The sequence below is a fragment of the Jaculus jaculus genome, chromosome 16 (genome assembly GCF_020740685.1).
Source record: "Jaculus jaculus isolate mJacJac1 chromosome 16, mJacJac1.mat.Y.cur, whole genome shotgun sequence".
NCBI classification, from domain to species: Eukaryota; Metazoa; Chordata; class Mammalia; order Rodentia; family Dipodidae; genus Jaculus; species Jaculus jaculus.
The window spans coordinates 67,391,264-67,418,700 of NC_059117.1; the positions used below are offsets into that span (position 1 = coordinate 67,391,264).

Consider the following 27,437-nt stretch of genomic DNA (forward strand, 5'->3'; position numbering starts at 1 on the left):
CCAATGGCCTGACGCACTCTTCTCTTACCAACTTCCCTGCAAGCTATGTGCATGTGTTTTATTTTATTTTATTGGTTTTTCAAGGTAGGGTCTCCCTCTAGCCCAGGCTGATCTGGAATTTGCTATGTAGTCTCAGGCTGGCCTCAAACTCACAGTGATTCTCTTACCTCTGCCTCCTGAGTGCTGAGATTAATGTGCATGGATTTTTTCAAATACAAAATATTTACTGAGTCATCAGTGGGGAATATAAGGTGCGTACCTCAGGCCTAGGTGCTGCCTGCAAGGAACGTAAGGCCAATGGAACAGGCGGGAACTTCAAAGGTCATGGAAGAAAACCTGTCTAAGCTGGACCAGGAGAGCATTCCATCATAACAGAGGCACAGAAAGGCAATGACCAGTCCTGATGAGTAACCACCCGCGGAGGAAACGCAAAAGGTGAGCATCACCAAGACAGCAGCTGCCGCGCACAGGTCAGGTGGTGAGGAGGGTAAGCAGGGAAAGGTGTTGTGACTGGTGTCAGGGAGCAGGGGCTGACAAGAGGCGACAGAAACGGGATGTTCTTGGGATGTTTGAGAGAGGAAGCAAGGAAAAGGAGAGGGAGAGAAAGACCAGATGAGATTAGGTATGTAAGCAGTGTCTTCTTCCTATTGTGTGGAGGAGGGATGGGAGGAAGGCCTCAGAGGTTTGTAGAAAACGCTTGGAGGTTCCAGCAGCAATTCAGAAGAGAAACATGGAGCCAAGTGGAGCTGGACCAATCCCAGACATCGAAGAGGCGGGAAGCTCAGGGTCACTGTGGGTCGGCGTTAACTCCTTACAAAGCTTCGCAAGGTCAACAAGGTGGGCTATGAACCGCTGGACCATGACAGCCAGGATGCACAGGACTGCAGGGGAGGGGGCCATGTGGTGAACCGGAAAAGGGGCTTCAAGGGTGACTTCCAAGGCCAGGGCAACAGGTTAAGTAGGGTTCCATCTCTGCAGAATCTGGTTCCTAACACTTGAAGGCAGGGTCTAGGCATTGGGTGGTGATGAAAAGGGAACGGGGCTGTGGTGGTTTGAATCAGATGTCTCCCATAAGCTCTTATGTGTTGAATGCTTGGCCCCCAGCTGATGACAGATTGGGAGGTGGAGGCTTGCTGGAAGAGGTGTGTCACTGGGGGAGGGGTTGGACCTTGAGTTTTAGTACCCCTTGCTTGCCAGGGTTAACTCACTCGTCTGCTACTGTTTTCCACCTGTGCTTTGGCAGAGGTGATGTCCAGCCTCTGCTCATGCCAACCTTTCCCTGCCATCATGGAGCTTCCCTTCGAGACCAGAATAAACCCTTTCCTCCCCTCAGCTGCTTTTGTTCCAGCTACAATAGCTGCTTAGCAGTGTCTTCAGCAGAAAGGATCAGGAAGACAGACCCCAGCTGAGTTCCAGGAACCGAGGAAAGATGAAGTAGGAGGGAAATAGGGAGAAAGAAAAAAAAAATTCTTGGTTTTTGGAATTGGAGAAACCAAAGCATACTTAGCAGTTCCAGGAAGAAGAATTACTTTCCTTTAAGACAGCGAAATTTAAGGTTTTCTTTTAGTCAACCTTGAGCTAACTAGAAATGCCCCAGGATATCGGACATGCACTGGGGCGCACCTAATATAAATGGTGGACACCCAGATGCCCGACATCTGTCTACTTGGCTGAGGTTTTGCTTTTCATTAGCAAGCTGGCACAGCCTGCAGGACCAGGGACTAAGTGCAAAGATGGGAATGAAGACAACACAATGGCCTGTGTTCCATGTCCCATACTCAGGCCTGTTATGGACCATTAAGAACTGAAGTGAGGGCTAGGGAGCTGGCACCGTGGTTAAGGGCATTTCCTTGCAAAGCCACCAGCACAGGTTCAATTCCCCAGCACCCCTATGAGGCCAGATACATGAAAGGGCACGTATGTCTGGAGTTTGTTCACAGTGGCTAGAGGCTGTCCCTGGTGTATCCATTTTCTCTCTCTTCTCTTCTCTCTCTCTCTCTCTTTTTGCTCACAAATAAATAAAAATATTTTTATGGGCTGGAGAGATGGCTTAGTAATCAAGGTACTTGCCTGTGAAGCTAAGGACACAGGTTTGATTCCCTAGTACCCACATAAGCACCACAAGGTGATACATGAATCTGGAGTTTGTTTGCAGTGGCTGGGGGCCCTGGCACATACATCTTCTCTATCTGCCTCTTCCTCTCTCTTCCCCCCTCTCTCTCAAATAAATAAATTAATTAAATATTTCAAAAATACATTCAAAAGAGCTGGAGAGATGACTTAGCGGTTAAGGCGTTTGCCTACAAAGCCAAAGGACCCTGGTTCAATTCCCCAGGACCCATGTAAGCCAGATGCACAAGAGGGCGCATGCATCTGGAGTTCATTTGCAGTGGCTGGAGGCCCTGGCGTGCCCATTCTCTCTCTCTCTCTCTCTCTCTCTCTCTCTCTCTCTCTCTCTCTATCAAATAAATAAATAAAATATATTTTAAAACCCTTTAAAAAATTAACTGAGGTGAGGTAAGCAGGATGATACTCACTTGTAAACCGAGCAGGAAGCAGTAAGGTGGCCAAAGCAGAACTTCCAATTCCCACCTAGCTATGCTAACAGCGGGATGCTGTCTCAAACTTATTGTGAACAGAGATCAGAGTGAGGGTATGGTAATAAAAACAAACATAATAAACCTTAAAATGTTTTACATTGAGAGAGAGAGTAAGGAATATCAGGTGCCAGGGTGTTTGCAATCTCAAATTGTTTCCAAATTGTTCATTTGCAGCAGCAAGAGGCCCTGGTGTGCCCATTCTCTCTCTCTCTCTCTCTCTCTCTCTCTCTCTCTCTGTCTGTCTCTGTCTCATCTCTGCCTCTCTCTACTTGCAAATAAATAAATAGCTTTTCTTAAAAAGTGTGTGAGGTTGGTAGGGGGGCTCCAGCACCATGAAGATCATACTAGAAGGGCCTGTAGGGCCAACAGTGGCAGGAGGACCCCTCAAGAACAGTGTCCTTAGCACCCCTGAGTAAGACCTAAGACTCCTCAGGGCTGCAGAGAGGCCCTGTCTGGCCTTAGCTGTGAAGAGCATTGAACAGAACAGCCCTGACGTCAGACACTCACTTGACCTGGACCTTGGGGACAGCTGTGTGTCAACCGAGGGGCAAATTCCAAACCCGTCTCTGCAGTTAGCCTCGGTCACACGTTCAGGCAAGAAAACAGTCCGCAGACATGGCCAATGCCAGCATTCTATTTTTTCTTTTTCCACCAACTAGAGATCTGTTTGCTCTTAAGCCTGCAGGTCCGTACAGTGAGCCTCGACTATGAAAACTCCAAGGCCAGGGAGGCGCCTCGGCGGGCCGAGTACTTCATCCTCAAGTGGGTTCAGTCCTCAACAGCTGCGTTAAAGTGCTGGGCGTGGTGGAGGGCATCTGGCATGCCAGCACCAGGGAGGCAGAGACAGGAGGACCTCTGAGACTTGCCAAGTCAAGCAGGACTGGGAAGCTCCAGTCAATGAGAGACCTTGCCTTGAACAGGAAATGAGGAGATAGATGGCACTGCCAGTGGTGAGGCCCGAGCCTGTTCTCACAGGTCCACGTGCACACACAGGAGCGTCTGCATGGAAATTGGTTCCATTCCCCAGGACCCACGTTAGCCAGATGTACAAGGTGGTGCACGTGTCTGGAGTTGGTTTGCAGTGGCTGGAGGCCCTGGCATGCCCAATCTCTCTCTCTCTTTCTGTCAAATAAACAAATATAATTAAAATATTTTTTTTAAATAATAATCTCTAGGCCTGGGAGACAGCTCAACAGTTAGAGGCACTTGCTTGCAAAGCCTGCCAGCCTGCATCCAATGCCTCAATACCCACACGCCAAAAGAATGGCCTTGGGCTGGAGGGATGGCTTAGTGGTTAAGGCATTTGCCTGCAAAGCCAAAGGATCCAGGTTTGATTCCCCAGGACCCACATTAGCCAGATGCACAAAGTGGTGCACACATCTGAAATATGTTTGCGGTGGTGAGACCCCGGCATATTCACACTCTCTCTCAAATAAAATAATGATGTAAAATAGAAAAGAAAAAAAAAAAAACAGAAAGAATGGTTTCTGAGCCCTGGTCTTAATTTGATGAGTGCATAGTGTGTTTACATCTGCTTTCCTTGCCTTCAAACTTTTATTAATAGCTCACTCGCTCTTTCTTTCTTCCTTCCTTCCTTCCCCCCCCCCCGCCCCCGCCCTTTTGAGACAGGGTCTCACTCTAGCCCAAGGTGACCTGGAGCTCACTCTGAAGTCCAGGCTGGCCTCAAACTCACAGCCACCATCCTGTCTCAGCCTCCCGAACTGCTGGGACTCAAAGGACTGAGCTACCAACCCTGGTCTTTAGACAACCACATTTTTAACTGTTTTTGTTGACAACTTCCATAATTATAGACAATAAACCCTGGATAATTCTCTCTCATCCTCTACTTTGCCCTCCACATGAATCAGACTGTAACGGGCATTGTGTCATATGCAGACACAATGGAGAGAAGACGGGCTAAGAGAGAAGCAATGCGAACAAAAATAAGGTGGGAAAGTGGAAATACCACGCTCGGTGACTAAACACATTTGCTATCTGACCTTGGTGTAGGCCTTGAGAAAAAAAACAGAGAGGAAAACAAACAAAAGGCCTCCTCACAGCAAACAGTGGCCGGAGGCCACGGCTAATTAGCAGACTTCAGAAAGCCCAGGTAAGCTTTAAACTCAACGCGGCTAGGAGCTACTGCCCGGACCAGCCAGATCATCCTGGAATGTTGATGACAAATGTGTTGTCTGCTCATCCCATGAAAATGAAAGAACTTTCTTCAGATGAAGTGAAACAAGAACTGGAAAAATAGCATTTATGGCTCGTCAGAAAGAAATAGAGAGGTGCTATCTATCTTGTAAAGATATTTTAGACAACTTTCCAGAAGTGGGCGAGGTGCGAGCAAGTCTCTCTATTGATGACTCCGGGTGGGATATATGGCATTCTCAGGGGGTGAGGACAGATCCTGACGCTAAAACTGCTTTATGGGAAAGCGGCTGTCTGTATGTAATAGGTGGCTTTAAATATTAACTTTCTGTATTCATATTTTAATATCCAAAAGACAGTCTATTTTACAGATAAGCGACTTGCAAATTTCCATCAGGAAAAAAAATACTCCCTCTTAGATTGGCTTTCTGGAGATACAAAGTTCACAAAAACGCTTTCAGAAAAGACAGACATATATAACTTAAAAGTTAATGATTTATGGGCTGGGGTATAACTCAGTGGTAGACAGCCTGCCCAGCATGCACAAGGACCTGGATTATATCCCCAGCAGGATGTAGGGGGAAAGAAAGGGGGGGGGGAGTAATGAAAACAAGTCTTTTTTAAGGGTTGGAGAGATAGACAGGTTAGTGGTTAAGGCACTTGCTGACAAATCCAGAGGACCCAGGTTCAATTCCCCAGTACCCAAATAAAACCATATGTCCAAAGAAATGCATGCATCTGGAGTTATTAGCTTTTTTTCACAGTGGCTGAAGGCCCTGGCATGTCCATTCTTTCTATCTCTCTCTTAATTAAGTAAATAAAATATTTAAATGGCATTTTTGGCATTTTATTGTAAATTTTATTAGTATGGGTAGCTGTGTTTACATCTGAACTTGGGGAAAGAGATTTAAAAAATACTGGATGATATCAGGAAGAACAGAGATATGGCTTATATCATGATTTTTTTAAAAAAGCTAAATAAGGGATGGAGAGATGGCTTAGCGGTTAAGTGCTTGCCTGTGAAGCCTAAGGACCCCGGTTCGAGGCTCGGTTCCCCAGGACCCACGTTAGCCAGATGCACAAGGGGGCACATGCGTCTGGAGTTCGTTTGCAGAGGCTGGAAGCCCTGGCACACCCATTCTCTCTCTCTCCCTCTATCTGTCTTTCTCTCTGGGTCTGTCGCTCTCAAATAAATAAATTAAAAAAAAATTTTTTTTAAAAAGCTAAATAAATAAACAATAAATAAATAAAATATTTTTGAAGAGCTGGAGAGATGTTCTGGGGTTAAAGCATTTGTTTACAAAGCCAAAGGACCCAGGGTCAACTCTCCAGGATCCACGTAAGCCAGATGCACAAGGTGGCACATGTTATGTGTGATTGCAGTTCCTTTGCCACAGCTAGAGAGCCTGGCATGCCCATCCTTTCCCCCCACCCCCATTCTCTCTCTGCATGCCACTTTCTTTCAAATAAATAAAATATTTTTTAATCCTTATTCTTATGATAACTGTACATTTATATGTAGCTAAAAGAAATGATACAGAGGCCAGGCATGGAGGTGCACGCCTTTAATCCCAGGTAGGAGGATCACCATGAGTTTGAAACCATTGTGAGACTACATAGTGAATTCCAGGTCAGCCTGGGTTAGAGTGAGACCCTACCTAAAAAAAAAAAAAAAAAAGATACAGGCTTTGCCCCATTTTCTCCACAGTATATGCAAGGAACAACACAAAAAACACACACCCTGAAATTATCCAGCCTACCTATCAATGCAATTGACTATGGAAATTAGCAACCTGCCTTAATGGAGACACAAGATGCTCTTTACTGAGGTGTACTGTTCAACAAACTTTTACGATTCAAACAAAGCACACAGAGAGAGTGGGTATTTCTCCAACATAAAGGAAATGCAGGGACTCATGGTGTTTAAAGATGCAGAGAATGAAAGAAATCTAGGTTTAGGATTTGAAGAAAGGAAAAGCCACATGTTGTCTGCACCCACTTCTAAATGATTAGTTGTTGAAACTCTTTCAAGAGTTCAGGAGAGGGCTGGAGAGATGGCTTAGCGGTTAAGCGCTTGCCTGTGAAGCCTAAGGACCCCGGTTCGAGGCTCGGTTCCCCAGGTCCCACGTTAGCCAGATGCACAAGGGGGCGCACGCGTCTGGAGTTCGTTTGCAGAGGCTGGAAGCCCTGACGCGCCCATTCTCTCTCTCTCCCTCTGTCTGTCTTTTTCTCTGTGTCTGTCACTCTCAAATAAATAAATTTAAAAAAAATTTTATTTTAAAAAAAAAAGAGTTCGGGAGAACAATTTTATGTTCTGTTTTTCAAACTGCATGGAACTGCTGCCACTTTTTAAACACCTGCTACAGAGCCATCTTAGCGGGTTTATGAGAGATGGGCCAATCCACACTGGGCTGTGAAGTTCCCCGTTACAAGGACAGGCTGAGAAGTGACCGGCCCGATTCCTGCCACTCCAGTGGCTCAGCTTTTGAACTCGGTGACAGCTGGGCGCCTGTCTGACCGGCTGTCCTCTAAAATCAGAAGCGCTCACTTGGGCAACAGGTTGTGGCTCACTCTGGAAGTCAGTAGGCAGAGTGACAGAGATTGATAACTGGCTCCTGGAAGACCAAGGTCATGAATCAACTTCCACTGAGCAACCCTGAGCACGTCTCGAGTCTCTCACCCAAGATACCAAACTGAAAGCTGTCACTGAAACGTGTTATCTGTGCGGAAGGCTGTCAGGCTTTGCAAGTCAAGTAGAAAACTGAGTGAGGGATCCCAGTGCACTGTGTTCTCCAGGCTTCTAGAATGCGGCACCAAACTGCAACTTGCCTCCAGGCTCTGCTTATGGCCCCAATGACAAAGCTCTTGTCCACTGTATCTGGAAGGCGTTACAGGAATATCCTAGCCCTGATTTTCCGATGGGCACCTGCACTTCGTATATAAATCCAGACTACTACCAGAGAGTGGATTGTAAAGATAGACATGAGGTCTATCCTGCAGTGTGGGAGGGGGGATCAGATGGATAAATTGAGGTCTGGGCCTGCTATAAAACAGGAAGACATTCTGAAAGGGCATTATGAAAGCAGGCATCCCCGCAAGGAGAGCTCAGAAAGCAGCTCAATGAACAGGCCAGGTCTGACCAGTGCCAGCCAGCACGCGTGACCCACCTCAGACACAAGGAGGCCTGGAGAGGGAAAATGCGTCTTGAAGGCGGCCTGCCTGTGCCTCCTGGGATGTTTGAGGATGCTACTCTGTGACCCACGAGGAGCCAAGGCTGGTAATGATTTCATTTCAGCCCAGCACGGGCCCTCAGGCAGTCAAGGGTCCTGGAAATCATTGAGTATTTTGAAGAGACATTCATGGACACAAAGGGTTCATTGAGGAAGGGAGGGTGAGAGACATGCAATTGAATGGGTAAGTCTTAAGTATTGAAACAATTAGATGCAAAATAAAAAGTCTCTCTGCACAAATCAAGATACAGTCTGGGAGCAGTAAGTAGGAACGTAATACACATCCAGGTGCGACAGGAAGATGACAGACAGTTGGGAACCACAGCGAGACCTTCTCTACAAGCTCTGTGGAGAATCTACCTTTTCTACCTGGCTTAAATGGGTGGCTTGGGAATTGAACCCGAGCTCTCAGGATTGCAAGCAAGTGCCTTTAACCACTGAACTACCTCCCCGGCCTTGCCCTGATTGTATGGACAACCCAGCAACTGTACAGCAGGAACTAACAGAGAGGCAGTTCTCACATTCACAATGGAAATAATATGATGTGACATGTTCACAGACCCACCAATAATACACAAAGGAGGGGAAGAGGTGAAAGGCCCAGACTTCTGGTCTGAGATACAAAGGGATGGGATGGTTCTACATAACAACGTAAGAAACGGTAACATAGCCAGAACCCAAGGACGGTAAGGGATTTCCATTTGCATATTTGGCCCAGTGCTATGTGACAGAATGTTCCTATGCTCATACTGCTAGGTCAGCCACTAACTATATGTGGCTGCCGAGCTGAGGAAAAACGCCCAGTACAATTGATGGACTAAATTTTAATCATCTGTAATTTTTAATTAAATCTTATATTTAAATAAAACCCACGTGTGGCTATAGCTCACCATATTGGATGGGTTTCTCAAAGTCAATTTTGTGTACCTTATGGCTATTAATTCACTGGATTACTGCAACCTAATGAGATAGGTGCTATTTTATTATACACAGTTTATTTGATTTAAAAAGAAAAAAACACCGAGGGGCTGGAGAGGTGGCTTTACGGCTAAGGCGCTTGCCTGCAAAGCCTAAGGATCCAAGTCTGATTCTCCAGGTCCCATGTAAACCAGATGCACAAGGTGGCACATGTGTCTGGAGTGCATTTGCAGCAGCTAGAGGTCTTGGCGTGCCCATTTTCTATCTATCTGCCTCTTTCTCTGTCTCTCTCAAAATAAATAAATAAATAAATAGATTTTAAAAAACAAACAAAAACCACTGAGACACGGAATGGATAAGCGATTTGTCTGAAGTCGCATACTGGAGGTGAAACCTAAGGCTGGCTTAAGGTCCTTACAGCAACCTAGAGAATGATTAAACAGCAACTACAACCCCCAAAGTTTCCCGCTGATTAGCCGGTGAAAAAGTCCCCATCTACCTGTTTTCCCTGTGTTCTTCATCCACGTTTTGTTAGAAGACTCATTGTCAAAGCCATCCAGCTGCAGCTCCTGGTACTCTTCCCCAACGCGTGCATGGTGGTCCAAGATGTCTATAGGAGACTGGTGACGGCCCCCACAGCTGACGCTCGACGTGACCCAGTGCTCAGGGCCATAAGCACCTGTTGAAAGGAAACAGTACATAAGAGCTCACGGATCCCCGGGGAGGGTAAGAACACACAAGCCCAGAGATACATCTTCCCAGGTATGTTCTGTCATGCATCCCATTCCAGACATGTCAGTGTGGCGCAGAAAACCGGCACTTGATGCCCTCGGCTTGAGGTGGAAAGAGCTACAAGAAGACATGTTATTTAATTAAGATGGCTTTGCTTCTTTTTTAATATTTAATTTTTATTTATTGATTCATTAGAGAGAGAGAGAATGGACACACCAGGGCCTTCAGCTACTGCAAATGAACTCCAAGCTCACACGCCACCATGTGCATCTGGCTTACGTGGGTTCTGGGGGCTCGAACCTGGGTCCTTAGGTTTAGAAAACAAGTGTCTTAACCATTAAGCCATCTCTCCAGCCCCAGATTTGCTTCAGGATTGGCAATCAAACACTTCTTAACTCAGCCTTCGTTTTTCATTTTTATTTTTCATCAGAGGTAAAGAGAGAGAGAAAGAAAGTTGGTGCGCCAGGGCCTCCTGCCAATGAAATCAAACTCCAGACAGAAGTGTCATGTTGTCCGCATGCGCTACCTTGCAAACTTGCATCACCTTATGCACCTGGCTCACGTGGGACCTGGAGAATCAAACATGAGTCCTTAGGTTTTTTAAGCAAGCGCCTTAACAGCTAAGCCATCTCTCCAGTCCCTAATCCTGTCTTTAATCTAATTAGGAGGCTGTGCAGAAGGCTTATCAAAATTGTTCACATTGTTTAAAAATCTTAAATTTCCTGAAATTAGCAGAGTATGCCTTCATAAAAAAGTGACTTAATTTACTATGTTTTAGTGTTGTGAACACTATTCTAGATTTAATTTTCTTCATCACTGATGGGAATCCACAAATCGGAAAAAATAAACATCAAAATTGAAAGTATCACAAGGGACTGGCGGATGAGTTAGTGAATAAAGCACTTGATATATAGCATGAAGCCCTGAGCTTCCATTTCCCAGCACCCACATAGAAGGCAGGCATGGGGACTGGAGAAACGACCTGCTGGTTCAAAGTGTGGCCTGGGTTCAACTCCCCAATACCTACTAAAGCCAGATGCACAAAGTGGCAAGTGCGTCTGGAGTTCTTCTGCAGTGGCCTTAGGCCCTGGTGTGGCCCTGTGCACTCTCTTTCTGTCTGCCGCTTTTTATCTCTCTCTCTAATAAATAACTACAGATATAAAAAGATAAATAAATAAGGGGGCTGGAGGGCTGGCTTAGCAGTTAAGGCACTTGCCTGCAAAGCCAAAGAACCAATGTCCAATTCCTCACGACTCACGTAAGCCAGATGCACAAGAGGGCATTCATGTCTGGAATTCATCTGCAACTGGCTAAAGGCCCTGGCGCACCCATTCTCTCTCTCTATGTGCATCTCTCATCTCTCTCTCTCTTTGTCAAATAAATAATATAATTAAAAACAATTTTTAAAAGATAATAAATAAATAAATAAAAAGCAGGTATAGTGGAACACGCATATGATCCATTGCTGGAGTGGGGACAAGACAGACACAGGAAAGCTTACTGGATAGCTAACCTAGCTAGATCTGTGAACTTGGGGATCAGCAAGAGACCGTGCCTAAGGAAGCAAGGTGAAAGGGGCCTAAGAGGCTGAGCATCGACGTCTTTCCTCAGTGCACACATGTATAACCCAGATCCACACACACCAAGGAGCTGGCACACAAGAATGCGTGTGTATCACATGCACACACACAAACATAAGAAAAAGCGACCGAAGTTGGAAAGCAAATGAACAAGTAGTGAAGAGGGTTTCCTGTCCAGTCCTGCTCTCACACAAGATGGAACAGCAGGCGAGTTTCCTTCAGGTACCATTTAGCACTCTGAGAAAAGACTTGGGGGGGAGGCATACGCCTCGGAAATAAAGGAGGAAGGTGCAATCACAGAGCAGAGTTTGAAGGGTCCCAACAAGGTGTAAAGGCAGGAAACACACTACTTTTGCTTCTCTGCCCCATTTGGGAATGAAATACTGGAGGAGTCATGCCTGCTAAGGAGATGACATGGCCTGGGAACTTTCTGTTTCTGAGCCCTGCTTTCAATCTCCTTGATAAAGTAAAGCAGGAAAATGAAGGGCCTTGATGAGAAGGATTCAGGTGAACTCCTTTTTAGAATTAGGTGAAAAATAAGCCTAAATATTATGGGGTTTAGAAGATAAAATACAGAAATCTAAATCAAGAACATGTGACCGAGGCCAGAGAGGTGACTCGGAGGTTAGGTGGGCTTCCTGTGCAAGAGTAAGGACCTTAGGGGGCCTAAGACCACCAAAGTTCAAATCTTCAGATGCTATGTACACAGCCGGGTGGGGCCATGTGGTCAGGAAACCCAGGCTCGCAGAGAAGAGATCAAGAATCCTCAGAGAGCTGTAAGCTCTGCAATTAGAAAAGCAAAACAGGGACTGGAGAGACCTCTTAGCAGTTAAGGCGCTTGCTTGTGAAGCCTAAGGACCCATGCTCGACGCTCCAGATCCCACATAAGCCAGACACACAAAGGTAAGGCAAGCGCGAGGTTGCACGTGACCACTGGGTGGCGCAAGCATCTGCAGTTCGATTGCAGTGGCTGAGGCCCTGGCACCAATTCTTTGTCTCTCCCTCTGTCTCTCTGGCTCTCTCAAAAACAAAACATAACTCGTGGCGTGGTGGCGCATGCCTTTAATCCCAGCACTCGGGAGGCAGAGGTAGGAGGCTCACGAAGAGTTCAAGGCCACCCTGAAACTACATAATGAATTCCAGGTCAGCCTGGGCCAGAGTGAGACCCTACCTCAAAAAACTAAAAAAGAAAAAAAAACAAATAATAATAACAAACAAACAAAAAACATGAACAGGCTGAAGGGCAATGGAGCAGGACACTCAACGATCTACTTGGGACACCCCAGGCAAGTGTATGGGGCATCACACACACCACACATTACACACAAAAGCAAATAAAAAGGTGAAGTGGCGGCAGAAGAGACGGCTCAGAAGTTAAAAGTCACTTGTTTGCAAAGCCTGACAGCCTGAGCAAACTCAGTAGCCACCTAAACTGAGTAGCCACCTAAAGCCAGATGCACAAAGTGGCACGTGCATCTGGAATATTCGCAATGACAGAAGGCCCTAAGGTATCCATATTCTCTCTCTCTCTCTCATAAATGAATAGAATATTTAAAGAAAGTATAACCTGGCCATGATGGCACAGGCTTTAATGCCAACGCTTAGAAGGCTGAGACAGAAGGATACTCTTAAGTTCAAGACCAGCCTGGATTACAGTGAGACTCTGCCTTCAAGAAATAAAAAGTAATATATGCTGTGCTCATAACACATACACACACACACACACACACACACACACACACACACACACACACACACATATACACATAACTGCTTGGTGTCTTAGCTTTAAAGCTCTTCACATATCAACCAGCATTTTCTTTGCTTTGCCTCCCCTCCTTCCCATCCTGTGTGACGGAAGGTGCCAGAAGCAAGTAAGGCAAGTATACCACTGCTCAAGAAGTGACCCCAACTGTGTCCAAGCAATCACCGGACAATCATTCACCACTGCCTTCAATCTAATGTAGCTCAAAACAGACTCAAACAATGGCACCATGAAAAAAGGGACAATCAGACATCTTTTCAGTCATGATAATGGAAGTGTCATGGCCGCAAGAGCAATTGAACTAGGCCCTTAAAAATGACTCATACTGCCGCTACCCAGAAAATACTGCAGCTGGGCCAGAATGCCTTCTCCCCAAATCCTCATCCTAAACAGTAAGAGACAAATGGACCCTCTGACAGAATGTGCTCACTGACTGGCCGGGCAGCTGCACTTCTGAGTCATTTGCAAGTGCATAATGTTTTCCTGAAAAAGTCAACATCTTCATTTTACTTAAGATAAGACTCCCACGAAACGAGAAAACATCAAGGGCTTTTCACTGATGGCATTTCACCTCTGGCTCCAACGCATCATGCCTCTGAGGAGCCACGAGGGAACAAATCTTTCTGTCTAGCTGTATTTTTTCTTCTACATATTTGAGGAAGAAAGGGAGAGGCAGCAGACATAAGGAATGACTCCAATTATCTCCTATTCAGAGTTTCAATTTTCTTTAAAACTTGCCACAAGAACACACTGGAAACTTGAATAATTACTGCTGATATAATCAATCACTTGCCTAAATGTGTATTTTGGTTAGTTGCAAATGGATTTGCATGTTTGAATCATGGAAACGAATGTTTGAACATGGTCTATAATTTATCTACATGTAAAATACCTTCTAGAAACCTACTAGGGCAATAAAATAATAGCCAGTGCTATACAACACACTAAAATAAGGCCAAATACAGATGACTCCCTCCCAAAACTAAAGGCCACCATCATCTGTAAAAACTAAAACCCAACAACTGTCCTCAACTCCTGCTAATTAAAAAAACACCTCCTAGGGCTGGAGAGATAGCTCAGTGGTCAACGGCAGTTGATTGCAACCCCTGACGACTTGGGTTGGAATCTCCAGTGCCCACATTAGCCAGATGCACAAGTGGCATGTGCATCTGGAGTTTGCAGTGGCCGGAGGCCCTAGCTCACCCATACTCACTTTCCTTCTCCCTCTCCCCCCCCCCCCCCAAGAAATAAGCAACAGCTATTTTAAAAAAACACTTTCTGGGGCTGAGAGATGGCTTAGCAGTTAAAGTACTTGCCAGCAAAGCCAAAGAACCCAGGTTCAATTCCTCAGTACCCACATACAGCCAGATGCACAAGGTGGTTCATGCGTCTGGAGTTCACTAGAGGCCCTTGCACATCATTCTCTCTCTTCTAACTGCCTTTCTCCTAATCTCTCTCTCTCAGGTCTCAAATAAGTTAAATAAATAAACACACAGCTTCTAATGTCAAAAGAGTATTTTCCATCTGTATTCCTTCTCATAAGCTTTCAGAGATAGGTGAAACATTATTTAGCAGTCTATGAAAATATAATCAGTGCTCATGCTTGTGAGATTCATTTATTCACTGGTAACAATCTGAAGATTTAAGCTGACTATACGCTAGCTTTCACACTTCCACCCAATATACATTCAAGTGCAATTTTAATTGAAACTGATCTTCCAATTCAGATTTTAAATTAATTCCTCTTTGGAGTGCTTCATGCTCAGACACCCTTGCCTTGCAAAAACCCCTCTGTCATTAGTGGAGGAAGCGGAACCCTCCTTCCCAGCGTACAGGTATTGATCACCTTTTCTCACACCCAGGCGCCACCGCCACTCCACACCGTATAAATCTCTCCAGGGTTGAGACACTTTCTAAAAGGACTCAGAATTAATACCATTAATCATTTGCAGCTGCACAAAGTCTCGCTGCATTGAAGGCTTTGTTTCTCAGAACTTTGAATAACTGCTCCAAAGTAAAAAACATGACATTGAATAAAGACTTTGGTTAACCTAAACCTAGCTTGGTGAGAAACGAAACAAAATCAAAACAACAACAGAAAACAGGTAACCAGCCAAAAGAAGGGGGCCTCTCTCAGGAATGATATAGCCTATTTAAAATAATGAGTTGGGTGGAGAGATGGCTTAGCAGTTAAGCGCTTGCCTGTGAAGCTTTAAGGATCCCGGTTCGAGGCTCGATTGCCCAGGACCCACTTTAGCCAGATGCACAAGGGGGTGCATGCGTCTGGAGTTCATTTACAGTGCCTGGAAGCGCTGGCACGCCCATTCTCTCTCTTGCTCTCTGTCTCTTTCTTTCTCTCTCTCTCTCTCTCTGTCTGTCACTCTCAAATAAGTAAAAATAAACAAACAAATACAATAAGGAGTTGCTGGAGAGATGGCTCAGTGGTTAAAGGCACTGGCTTGACAAATCTGATGGCCCAGGTTTGATCCCCCAGTACTAAGGGAAGATGTTCACAAAGGAGCATGTGTCTGGATTTCATATGCAGTGGCAGGAGGCTCTGGCATGCCCATTCTATCTCTTCCTCTCAAAAATAAATAACTTTTAAATAATAAAAGTCATTTTCACCATGACCTTTTTTTTTGTTTGTTTATTTTTATTTACTTATTTGAGAGCGACAGACAGAGAGAGAGGGAGAGAAAGAGGCAGAGAGAGAGAGAGAGAGAGAGAGAGAATGGGCGCACTATGGCCTCCAGCCACTGCAAATGAACTCCAGATACATGCACCCCCTTGTGCATCTGGCTTACATGGGTCCTGGGGAACCAAGCTTGGAACCAGGGTCCTTAGGATTCACAGGCAAGCATTTAATGGCTAAGCCATCTCTCCAGCCCCCTTTTTAAAAATGAATCTTAGAATAGGAAAGATATACGGGGCTGGAGAGATGGCTCAGTGGTTAAGGCACTTGCCTGCAATCTCTAATGATCAGAGTTTGATTCCCCAGTATCCACATAAAGCCAGATGCTGAAAGTGGTGCATGCATCTGGAGTTTGTTTACAGTGGCTAGAGGCCATGGGACATCATTCATTAATTCATTCTCTCTCTCCTTGCAAATAAATAAAATATTTAAAAATATATTTAGGGCTGGAGAGATGGCTTAGTGGTTAAGCGCTTGCCTGTGAAGCCTAAGGATCCTGATTTGAGGCTCGGTTCCCCAGGTCCCACATTAGCCAGATGCACAAGGGGGCGCACGCATCTGGAGTTCATTTGCAGTGGCTGGAAGCCCTGGCACGCCCATTCTCTCTCTCTCCCTCTACCTGTCTTTCTCCCTATGCCTGTCGCTCTCAAATAAATAAATAAAAAATGAACAACAACAACAAAAAATTAAAATATATATATATATATATATTTAAAAAAAGAAAGAAAGGTATGTGCATTTCAGTAGGTCCATCCATCCTAAACAGCTCACCACATATGACCCACAAGCTTACATTCTCAAAAGGAAAGAAGGAGGGTCAGGGTACTAAGCCACAGGGCAACATTTCCTGCCTAAAGTAACTTCTATTCATCTGTCCAAACTCTTAACACAAACAAGACCTGAACGGAGACATTTTGCAGTCTGAAAGTGTCAAAGAAATCTAACAATGTGCTTCTCATTCAAAGAAGGATGAAAAATATTTTCTTTTATAAAATATAGTTGATTTATTTATTTGTTTGAGAGAGGGAGAGAGAGAAGAAAGAGAGTAGAAAGAGAATGGACATACCAGAGCCTCTAGCACTGCAAATGAACTCCAGCTGCCAAGTGCCACATTGTGCATCTGGCTAACATGAGTCCTGGGGAATCGAACAAGGGGCCTTTGGCTTTGCACGCAAATGCCTTACCACTAAGCCATCCTTCCAGCCCCAACATTCTCTTCTTAAAGCTTCATCTACCTCAGTGTAAATGACCTCTGTCCAAGTTCAGCGATACTCTGCTATGCCACTTGCTTCTTGGTGTCTGTTTGGTCTCCTCGTCACTATTGCAACGCACTGTTTATTAAGTAGCTGTCTCCCCAACTAGTAATTAACTCCATGAGACAAGGTTCCTTCTACAAGTGGCTCACCACTGTACCAACGGCTGGCACTGGGTCTTCCGTATCGTAAGTCCGTGAAGCACACCCTGGGTGCCCAGGCACACGCAGGAAGGAGAGATGACCGAGAGGGAGTCAGTCTTCTAGCATGCTCCACTGTGATTAGGTTTAGTTCTTCACATCTCTCTGTTGATTGCTTACTAAGCTTTCTCCACTTCCTTGGTATCAAGGGTCAGGGTACCAGTTTCAGAGGTAAGTGCTCCCTTGGGAACAAATTCAACTAATCTGACCTGTGACAAGGTGAAACGTGCTGCAGGTATGGGGTACACAGGTATGGGGTACACAGGGGCACATGCACGTGCAAACTGACCCAGCCAAGCAAGGGCAACCTCAACACTTCAGTAAAGCCAGAGCACAAAGAGCCTTCCTCTCAATGCCCTTAAATCCCTCTTGGAGCTGGACCCAGAGGAGACAAAGGCTTGCCAAGTGGCAGGAGGTGCTGGGGTACGTGTGGCTCTTGGGGATGGGAGCTCAGGACGCAGATCCTACGATGAGGAAAGAGACAGAGCTCAGCCAAGGGCCAGGTGTGTGCACACAGCTCTTGGGCAGCAAGGACTGAGTGAAAAAAACCCTCGTCTCCCTTAGGACAGAATTTACAGAGTGGGCGACACCTGAATGATACCACACGTGCAAGTGCACGGGGACGAAGCAGGCCAAGTGACCCAATGCAAGCTTCTCAAGTTCCAAGTTCAAGTGACCCCTTCAAGGAGCAGAGCTTAACCCGAGATTCAGCTGGCTATGGTGACCTGGCTTGCAAAGAATAAAAAAGAGAGGGCTGGAGAGATGGCGTAGCGATTAAGCGCTTGCCTGTGAAGCCTCAGGACCCCGGTTCGAGGCTCGGTTCCCCAGGTCCCACGTTAGCCAGATGCACAAGGGGGCGCACGCGTCTGGAGTTCGTTTGCAGAGGCTGGAAGCCCTGGCGCGCCCATTCTCTCTCTCTCCCTCTATCTGTCTTTCTCTCTGTGTCTGTCACTCTCAAATAAATAAATAAAAAATTAAAAGAAATATTTATTAAAAAAAAAAAAAGAATAAAAAAGAGAAAGTTTTCTTTTTAAAGTACTCTCACAGTGGAGATGTCTGGCATATGCTACCTTGGCCAAGTGAAGAAAGCTAATGTCACCTGTCATATGGCATGCCTATCAGCGACATCCTGACTGCCTGTGTGTTAAGAAGGGAATATCACTTCTTTAAGAAGACTTTCAAAAAAAAAAAAAAAAAAATCATGGACTTGGGAGAGCAATCAGTTGGTAACTTGTCTGTCTCAGAAACATTAGGACTTGAGTTCAACCCCTCGTACCCAGGTAAAATGCCAAGCACATTGGCACAAGTCTGCACCCAGCCCTGGGGAGGCAGAGACTGGAGCGCCTGCAAGTCTGCACAGCCAGCCAGTCTAGCCTAACTGGCAAGCTCCACACCAAGAGGAAAGCCCACCTCACAGGTGGGATGGGGTTCCTGCCGGGGGCACTCAAGGCTATCCTATGGTTCTGTCCTCTGGTGTTATTTATGGCCTGATGGCTCGTCACTGAGAGTTCTCTCACGGTACGCTGGTAAGCATGCACACTTTTGCACCCCCGCCCCCTCAAATACATGTGCACTTTAAATCATTAGGGCATGGCAGTGGGCGCCTGTAATCCCACGGTTGAAGAGGAGGTAATAAGAGAATCCCTGGAACCGGGCGTGGTGGTGCACGCCTTTAATCCAAGCACTGGGGCGGCAGAGGTAGGGGGATCGCCGTGAGTTCGAGGCCACCCTGAGCCTCCATAGTGAATTCCAGGTCAGCCTGGGCTAGAGTGAGATACTACCCCGGAAAACAAAAACAAAACAAACAAACAAACAAAAAAGATAACAAACCAATTCTTAGCCTGGCATGGTGGTGCCCACCTTTAATCCCAGTACTGGGGAAGCTGAGGTAGGAGGATCACTGTGAGTTCTAGGCCAGCCTACGCTAGAGCAAGACCCTACCTCGAAAAGAAAAAAAAAAAAGAGTAAATTCTTTTTTAAAAAATTATTTTATTTATATTTATTTATTTGAGAGGGGGACAGAGGTTGTAAGAATGGGTGCACCAGGGCCTCCAACCACTGCAAACTCTAGACACATGTGCCACCTTGTACATCTGGCTTACAAGGGTTCTGGAGAATTGAACCTGGGTCCTTTGGCTTTGCAGGCAAGTGCCTTAAACACCAAGCTATCTCTCTAATCCCCAAAACTAAATTCTTTTCTGGTTTCTCTGCCCAGAAAATGAAGAAATATTTATGAAACTGCACAGAAGCCAAACAAAACATAAGTTTGTTAGAGGGATTAAATATTAACATCCAGGTATCACTGGCTGCATGTAGGGACAGTTCACATCCTGATGGGTGAGCAGTGATTTAAACAGACAATGCCAGCATGTCTGCTATGTCTTCAGCATGAAAGAACTCCGAGAAGAAAGAGGCCAGGCTAAAGGGGGAGCAGCAAGCAGCGGGTGAATGTTTCAGTATCTCCAGTTATATAAAAATTTCATATGAAGTTGGAGAAACTCACCTTTGAAAACTGTAGTTAAGAAATTACATTATTGGTTTAATTTATGGCTCACTGGTGTGTTAAAATAACCTACAAGTCACAGGATTTTTCTCATTTGAGACACTACAATTCAGGCAGTAAGCGTCAGGAAGACATATTTCTACAGTATGGAGAATAAATCACACAATTAATTCCGACTGCTCTGTTTATGTCAGACAGAATTCCCTACGTTAAAATAATGGCAAATACTGTAAATCTAGACACATGTCTGAGAGCCGATTTGACACTCAGGGATTCTTTTTAGGCAGTACAATTCCAAAGAAACTGGGTGGCATGTGCTAGTTTTAAACCTATGCTAGTTAGTTGCTTTGAACAAAATTCAAATGAAACTCAAAAGAAACATCTTCATTTTGTCCCATAGCCAAATCTTGCCCATTACAAGAAATTCTACTTAGAAGTCCCTAGAGAATAAACACAATCATCAATGAGACTTTTTTTTTAACCACACTATAGTCCTCTGTTAATAACTGGCCTGAATAAAAGGTATAGAAATCACATTTTTTTCAGAGCATATAAATTATGCCATCTAAAGCCAAAAATTTTTAAATACCAATCTGTGATTCGTATTCCAAGCGGCACTTCCTTTAAACACATAAAAGGTATTTTGCTGAAAACGAGTATGCACCTTGAATTTATTTTACCACAATAGATCCAAATAGTGCTTTCCATTCACTAATGAAACTCCATTAAAAATAATGAATTCTGTCTAAATCTAATTAAAAACAAAACAAATATACATGCTGTACGCTGTTTTTAGTCAAATGTGTTCATTAAAGCCCCCCTCTAAGGAACTTTTATTAAAAGTATAACCTAGATCTAGATTTATTAGCCGGCATCTGTTGTCTACTTTTAACCAACAGCAGCAACCCAAAATGTAGATTCATTTTTTATCCAAATATCATTAATGCTTTTTCTGACAATCTAATACACATCTTTAAATTATTCCATTATTAATTTTAAAAACTTAATGGGATTCAGGCTATGATGTGTTTGCACGTACCAATACTGGCAGCAGACTCACCGTCTACTCAGTTATTGTTGAACACATGAGCTCAGGGCGAGGCCACAAGAAAGCTCTCCTTGTCTGTACTTAACTAACATATAAGTAGGAAGCTGCTCATCTTTATTAGGAGAAATACTCCAGTTCAGAAACCAGTGAAGAAAATGGGTAGTTGCCATCCAAAACAGCAAATATGCTTAGAAAAATTTTGCTTTTGAACTTTAGTTGAAAAAAAAAAAAAACAACCTTTACTTCAATTCTATATCCACGACGGCTCAGCAGCTAAATGCATTTGCTTGCATAGCCTGGTGAACTGGGGTCAGTTCTCAAGTATCCGTGTAACCTGGGTGGAAACGGGCACGGCTGTCTGGTGTTTGTTTCCCCTAGTGGGCCCAAACACATTACACAACTAAATAAATTTATTTATCAATAAAATACAGAGATGTGCTCTAAGGAAACATCAATAGACAGTCCTAACACCATGAACAGTATCACACAAGAGCACTAGGAATTGAAATTACTTTGTATATTTTTTTTCACTACCAAACAATTATTGGTCTAATTTAGCCCAGCAGCTATTTCAAGATGGGGTAGACTCACTCTATCATCTATCTATCTGTCTGACTGCCTGTCTATCTGTCCATCTATCCATCCATCCATTCATCCATCCATCCATCCATCCATCCATACATACATACATACATATATATTTTCCCTTTCTGAAAGGGGGGGATGGCAGTAATGGCCAGCCAGGAGGTCAGGACCACAGAGGGGACAGCAGCCAGGGGCTCCCCAGCAGCAGACCACGCAGGTCACTTGGGGGAGGCTCTGACACTCTTCCCAGGCCAAAGCCTGCAAGATAGGCTGGTAGGTGGGATTGGGGGGCCAGGCTAAAACTTGTTACTTTCACATCCACATGTAATACACCCCTAGTTAGTGGTTCAACACCTCCAATTCTCATTGGTATGGATTCAAGTAGGGCCACCTTTATTTATGTACCTTATAGACTTGGCACAGAACTAGTCACAGCAGGCATCTAAACGACTACCAAAGTCATCACAGTTTTTACTGTCAAGCATTATACGTGTTAATAAAGTGAACATGGACTGGTTTCAGACCTGATGTGTTCAACTTCCGTGTGGGATATATATCAAGCAGATGATAACCTTTTCTCTGCATTTTTTAGATTAATGAATTTATTTATTTGCTTAATGTGTTTGGGCCCACTAGGAAAAACAAACACCAGACAGCCGTGCCCCTGTTTCCACCCGGGTTACGTGGGTACTTGAGAACTGAGCCCAGCTCATCAGGCGGTGCAAGCAAATGCATTTAGCTGCTGAGCCGTCACCCAAGCCCTGGCAGCCAACACTCTTTAACAAGTATCTGTTTTAATTCTCACTGATGTAAGAAAAACCATCACCCAAAAACAAAGGAACTCACACAACAGTTAGAAGAGCATTACTCAAGGAATTCTAGCTCAAGAGTGCAGAAGAAAGAGAGAGAGAAGGAGAGAGAGAAAAGAAAGAAAAAGAAAGCAAATGCTTTGATTCACATATTAGCTCCAGATCATTCCCAGACTCTATGACTGCTACTGCGGGATTATCCTTGAAGAGTAGATCCATTTGCCATGTCTGTGACGGGTACAGAAGGGCAGGTGGTAACAGCTGAAGGCAAGTTTGATCTTGCCACTAACATTTCACCTATGGAGAGTGGAGGTGCATGTGGCACCATTCGCATTTTATTACCAGATAACATCCCAAATTCCTGCAAGCTCTACATTCTAGAAGAGCACTTCCAACTCACCTGGACGCATCCTAAAGCTCAGCTCAGGTATGGGACAAGGAGTAAACGATCACTCACTAGACATGAATGCGCAGGCTTCCTTCACATCTAAGTCCTCAGTTCTCAAGGGCACCACCATGCCCCCACCTCCAGAAATGACACCCAACTAGAATTTGGCAAGTAGCAGACCCCCATCTTTCTTGATAGCAGATTGAGTCTAGAAAGTACGTTGACCCAGACATAAACCAGCGAAGGCATGGGGCTTCCCTATTTCAGATGTTCCGTTTTAGGTTGGTGCTATACATACGGGAAGGCCTAGACTTTTCAGTAGACCCTGTTGGAGAGACATAGCTTCTCTCTAAATTATGACTGACGAATGAGGAGGGGACTGACTTTAAACCAGAAGATAACGAGGAAAGCTAGGAAGGCACAAAGGCAGGAGCAAGAAGGGGAAAGCTGTAAATGACACTTGGAATTTAAATTTTATCTCTGCCCATTTCCATTTCATGAACCCTTGCATTTAAAACTGCTTGAGCAGGCCTTCTGCTATTTGTAATGAACAATATAGGATATAATCAGAATATGTGTTTAAGAAGATTGCACTTAAATTATTCAACGTTTCTACATTCATCACTAAGACAAAGATATCAAATTATAAAGATAAAAATCAGTAGTGCACTCTGGATGGCATGCGTAAGGAAAACATCTCCTGTTTATCTCTTTTCTTTCTGTTTCTTCTTACCTATTATTTCCCCCCTATAAGGGAGCCATAAACTTGGACAGCAGTTTCAAGATCTCATTTAGACAAAAGAAGAAGTAAGCTAGCTCTGAAGTTGTTGCTGTAATTTTTTTTTTTTTAAACTCTGGTAACACAGGGGTCATGGATAAGAATCCAAGAAAGACTTAATGAGAACAGTTGCCCTGTACCCAAGATTCGCTGGTCTGGCCATGAATTATTCTGGAAGGTCTTAACTGCATCCCAGAGAACAATAAGCACCCTGTAGTTAAGATCTCCTTTCAATATGGCTACACTTCCTGTCTTCACAGGGAAAGGCTTTTGCAAATCACTTTTCTACTATCAGCCTACTGCCCTACAGAATTTGTTTTTATTTTTTTTTGTTGTTCATTTTTTATTTATTTATTTGAGAGTGACAGAGAGAGAGAGAGGCAAATAGACAGAGAGAGAGAGAATGGGCGCGCCAGGGCCTCCAGCCACTGCAAACGAACTCCAGACACATGCGCCCCCTTGTGCATCTGGCTAACGTGGGTCCTGGGGAATCGAGCCTCGAACCGGGGTCCTCAGGCTTCACAGGCAAGCGCTTAACCGCTAAGCCATCTCTCCAGCCCCAGAATTTTGTTGAATGTAAAATGGCCCAACTCAGGAAGGAGGAATTCCAGTATGGGGGGGGTGGGGGGGAGGGGTGGGAGGGAGACAGAGAGAGACAGAGACACCTCCCAGAGCCAAGAATATGAGGTGTTTGCAAGGATAACAGTCTTGTACCAACCCATTGGCACAAGGGCTGGGAGGAAAAGAACAAGAAATTAAAAACAGTTTGGGGAGGCGCTCGCTCACCAGCTGAGGGGCCTTGGTGTGAACAAGACGAGGGACCAGGAAAACACTTCAAGAGTGCAGACGGGATGATTAACACCCTTCCTGTAACATTATTTTTTAAAAAACCATGTGTGCCTCAAAATACATTAACTATTAAACGCTCGCCGGGGAGATGTGCAGACATCCAGCATCACAGTTATGAGGTAAAACCAAAACACCATGGTGAATTTCTTGTCTCTGTCATGCTATGAACGGTTGGCTTTAACATGTACGTTTTTCTTTTTCAGTAAGTTTATATTGTAAGTAATTTCCAATAAATGGTATCTAAATGGAAAATGAGAGGGGTTTTGGCAGAAGCACCAGTGACAAAACAAGCCTCTCAGAGGGGACTCTCCCTCATCTGGCCATGAGAAACTGTGCCTTGGGGCTGGAAAGATGCCTTGGGGGTTAAAAGCACCAATTTGCAAAGCCTGCCAGTCAGGGTTCAATTCCCCAATACCCACATAAAGCCAGGTGCAAAAAGTGGGCTCAAGTGTTTAGAGTTCCTCTGCAGGGCTGAGAAGTGCTGGGGTGCCCAGAGATGTTCAGTCAGGTGCTCTATCTCATAAATAAATAAAAATAATTTTAAAAACCTGCCAAGCATGGAGGCTTATACCTTTTTTTTTTTTTTTTTTTGAGAGCGACAGACACAGAGAGAAAGACAGATAGAGGGAGAGAGAGAGAATGGGCGTGCCAGGGCTTCCAGCCACTGCTAACGAACTCCAGATGCATGCGCCCCCTTGTGCATCTGGCTAACGTGGGACCTGGGGAACCAAGCCTCGAATTGGGGTCCTTAGGCTTCACAGGCAAGCGCTTAACTGCTAAGCCATCTCTCCAGCCCTGGAGGCTTATACCTTTAATCCCAGCACTGGGAAGGCTGAGGTAGGAGAATTGCCATGAGTTCCATGCCAGCCTGAGACTGCATGGTCAATTCCAAAGTCAATTCGCCCGGGTTAGAGGGAGACCTTGCCTTGAACACACCCCCATAAAAAAAGGTTTGTACCTACCCTCTATGCCCCTTAATCTTGCTAATTCATTGTTCTTGTATAATACCCATGTAAAAATAAGTTTTATAATATCAGGGAACTGTTTGCTTTCAATATATACCTGCTCAACAGGGCTAAGACTATAAGATAAATGTTACGTTCATTAAGTACTTAATAATCAAAATATTACAGATAAGGAAAAAGAATCAGAAGCTAGGAAAGTTACCCTCTTATAGTAAGATCTAGAAATCAGTTCCAGACCTATGGGTCTAAACCAAGTTCTATAATTTGTTTGTATACTAAGGCCTAGTGGGCCAAATGTAGCCATCATATGTTTTTTTTTTCTTTTAATTTTAATTAATCTATTTATCTGACAGAGAAAGAGAGAGAGAGAATGGGCATATCAGGGCTTCCAGCCACTACAAACAAACTCCAGACGCTTGAGCCTCCTTGTGCATCTGGCTAACGTGGGTATTGGGGAATTGAACCTGGCTCCTTTGGCTTTGCAAGTAAATGCCTTAACCACTAAGCCATCCCTCCAGCCCCATCATATGCTGTTATATATAAAGTTTTATTTTAAATAGTCATGTCCATTCATAGACATACTAGGAGCCCAGTGGGCTACTTGTAAAAGATGATAAAATGAAATAAGACTCCGAGGTTTATTGATAGATGGAATACCCAACATGTAATATGATATTTTAAAATGAGAAAATATAAAAAAAATAAAAAAATAGATAAATATAAATGAGAAAATATGATTCAGAGTGGGCCTCCATAGGAAGACCCTGGGTTCAGGCCAAAATGTTGTAAAAGGAAAAAGAAAAAAAAAAACCTAAATGATCATTAGTATTTATTTGTATTGTTCTGCCCAGTTCTCGGCGCCCCCAGTGACCACCAAGTTGAGCCAAACACGTATGCAAAGGCAAGGAGCTTTATTTCAGGCCGAAGCTCGGACTCTTGACTTCACCAGTGCACTGGATCCGCACAAGAGCCCTGAGCAGCAGAGGGGCAGGTTTTTTATAGGGATTTGAACAAAGAAGTAGGGGAGTGGTTACATGATTGGTAGATTTAAGTAGTAACTGCACTTGTATTTTTCTGATAGGCTTAGGATGCTGGGGGGCAGAGCTGGTGGGCAGGGGGCTAGGGGAAGTTCAAGCAGATTAGGTAACCTTTATTGTGATTGGCTATGTGTGTCTGAGGAACTTAAGCAACTTGTCTTATGACTATAGAAATGTATGGCATAAGCAATTTGTGATCTTTCTTCAGTAACTGTTAAATTCTTATTTAAACCTTGCTAGGAAACAGAAACTTAGGCCTACTGGTGACTCTGAAGCCTGTCATGGCGTCCCTCTGGCTCCTGAGTCCTTCAGTATGTGTATCAAATATCAGTGCACACCTAATGAAGGCAGTAACACATGTAGAATAAATAGGAGAGGTGATTTGCAGTCTCTTATACTATTGCATAAGGAACCGTATAAAAATGCTACCTATTTAGAAGTCCTATTAAAGCTGGGCATGGTGATATACACCTTTAATCCCAGCGCTGGGGAGGCTGAGGTAGGAGGATCTCTGAGTTGAAGGCCAGCCTGGGACTGATTTCAGGACAACCTGGACTAGAGTGAGACCCTACCTCAAAAATAAATAATAAATAAATGAAAGTTATATTAAACTTCACAAAGTTTAAAATGGAGGCAGGACTCATTCTGTTAAAAACAAAGCCAGTTTCAGAGATGTATTTGTAGAATTACATTAAAACATATAGAGAAAAATAAATACACATGAATCCCGGGGTTGGAACATAATCACGATTAAAGGGAAGGCAGTTAAATGATCAATGATCATTACCTCTGAAATGAGAGCCTGAATATCCTAACCTCGTCTAGGAAGACATATTTTGAGAATATATACACTATTTCTATAATTGACCAAAAGAATACTATTTTGAAAATGCAGAAAAATACACTTCTGAAACCTTGACCTTGAAATCTTCTATGTGAAATGTGAAACTCCTTGAGTCTGGCTTCACTGGGGCAAGGCGCTCATGGAGCAGGTACTGTTTCCAGGAGGGGGAACTCTGTTCTCAAACGGTAAAAATACCTTATTCTTTTTACATTTAAAACACACACACTTGGAGTACACAATCAGATAAACTATCTGTGGCCTTAAAATTTCATAAGTTGGAAAAAAATTATGTGAGTTAAGTTATGATCTAGTAGGATTGGAGGGCATGGAAAGAGCCCAGGCAGTCATTTTAAAAGTGATTCTTTGAGGGCTAGAGGGATGGCTTAGCAGTTAAGGCATCTGCCTGCAAAGCCAAAGGACCCAGGTTTGATTCCCCAGGACCCACGTTAAGACAGATGCACGAGGGGGCGCACATGTCTGGAGTTTGTTTGCAGTGGTGGAGGCCCTAGC

The 27,437-nt window shown here is 44.3% G+C and overlaps 1 protein-coding gene across 3 annotated transcripts in view; it reads right to left on the reverse strand.

Annotated features, from left to right (window-relative positions):
- Ptprg (protein tyrosine phosphatase receptor type G) overlaps positions 1-27,437 on the reverse strand; it is an 873,855-nt gene that overhangs the window by 355,488 nt on the left and 490,930 nt on the right. For all 3 annotated transcript variants that reach the window (XM_004661265.2, XM_004661264.2, XM_045136198.1), the window contains exon 3: positions 9,399-9,578. In XM_004661265.2, the coding sequence (XP_004661322.1) occupies positions 9,399-9,578 (180 nt within the window). The remainder of the gene's footprint in view (positions 1-9,398; positions 9,579-27,437) is intronic.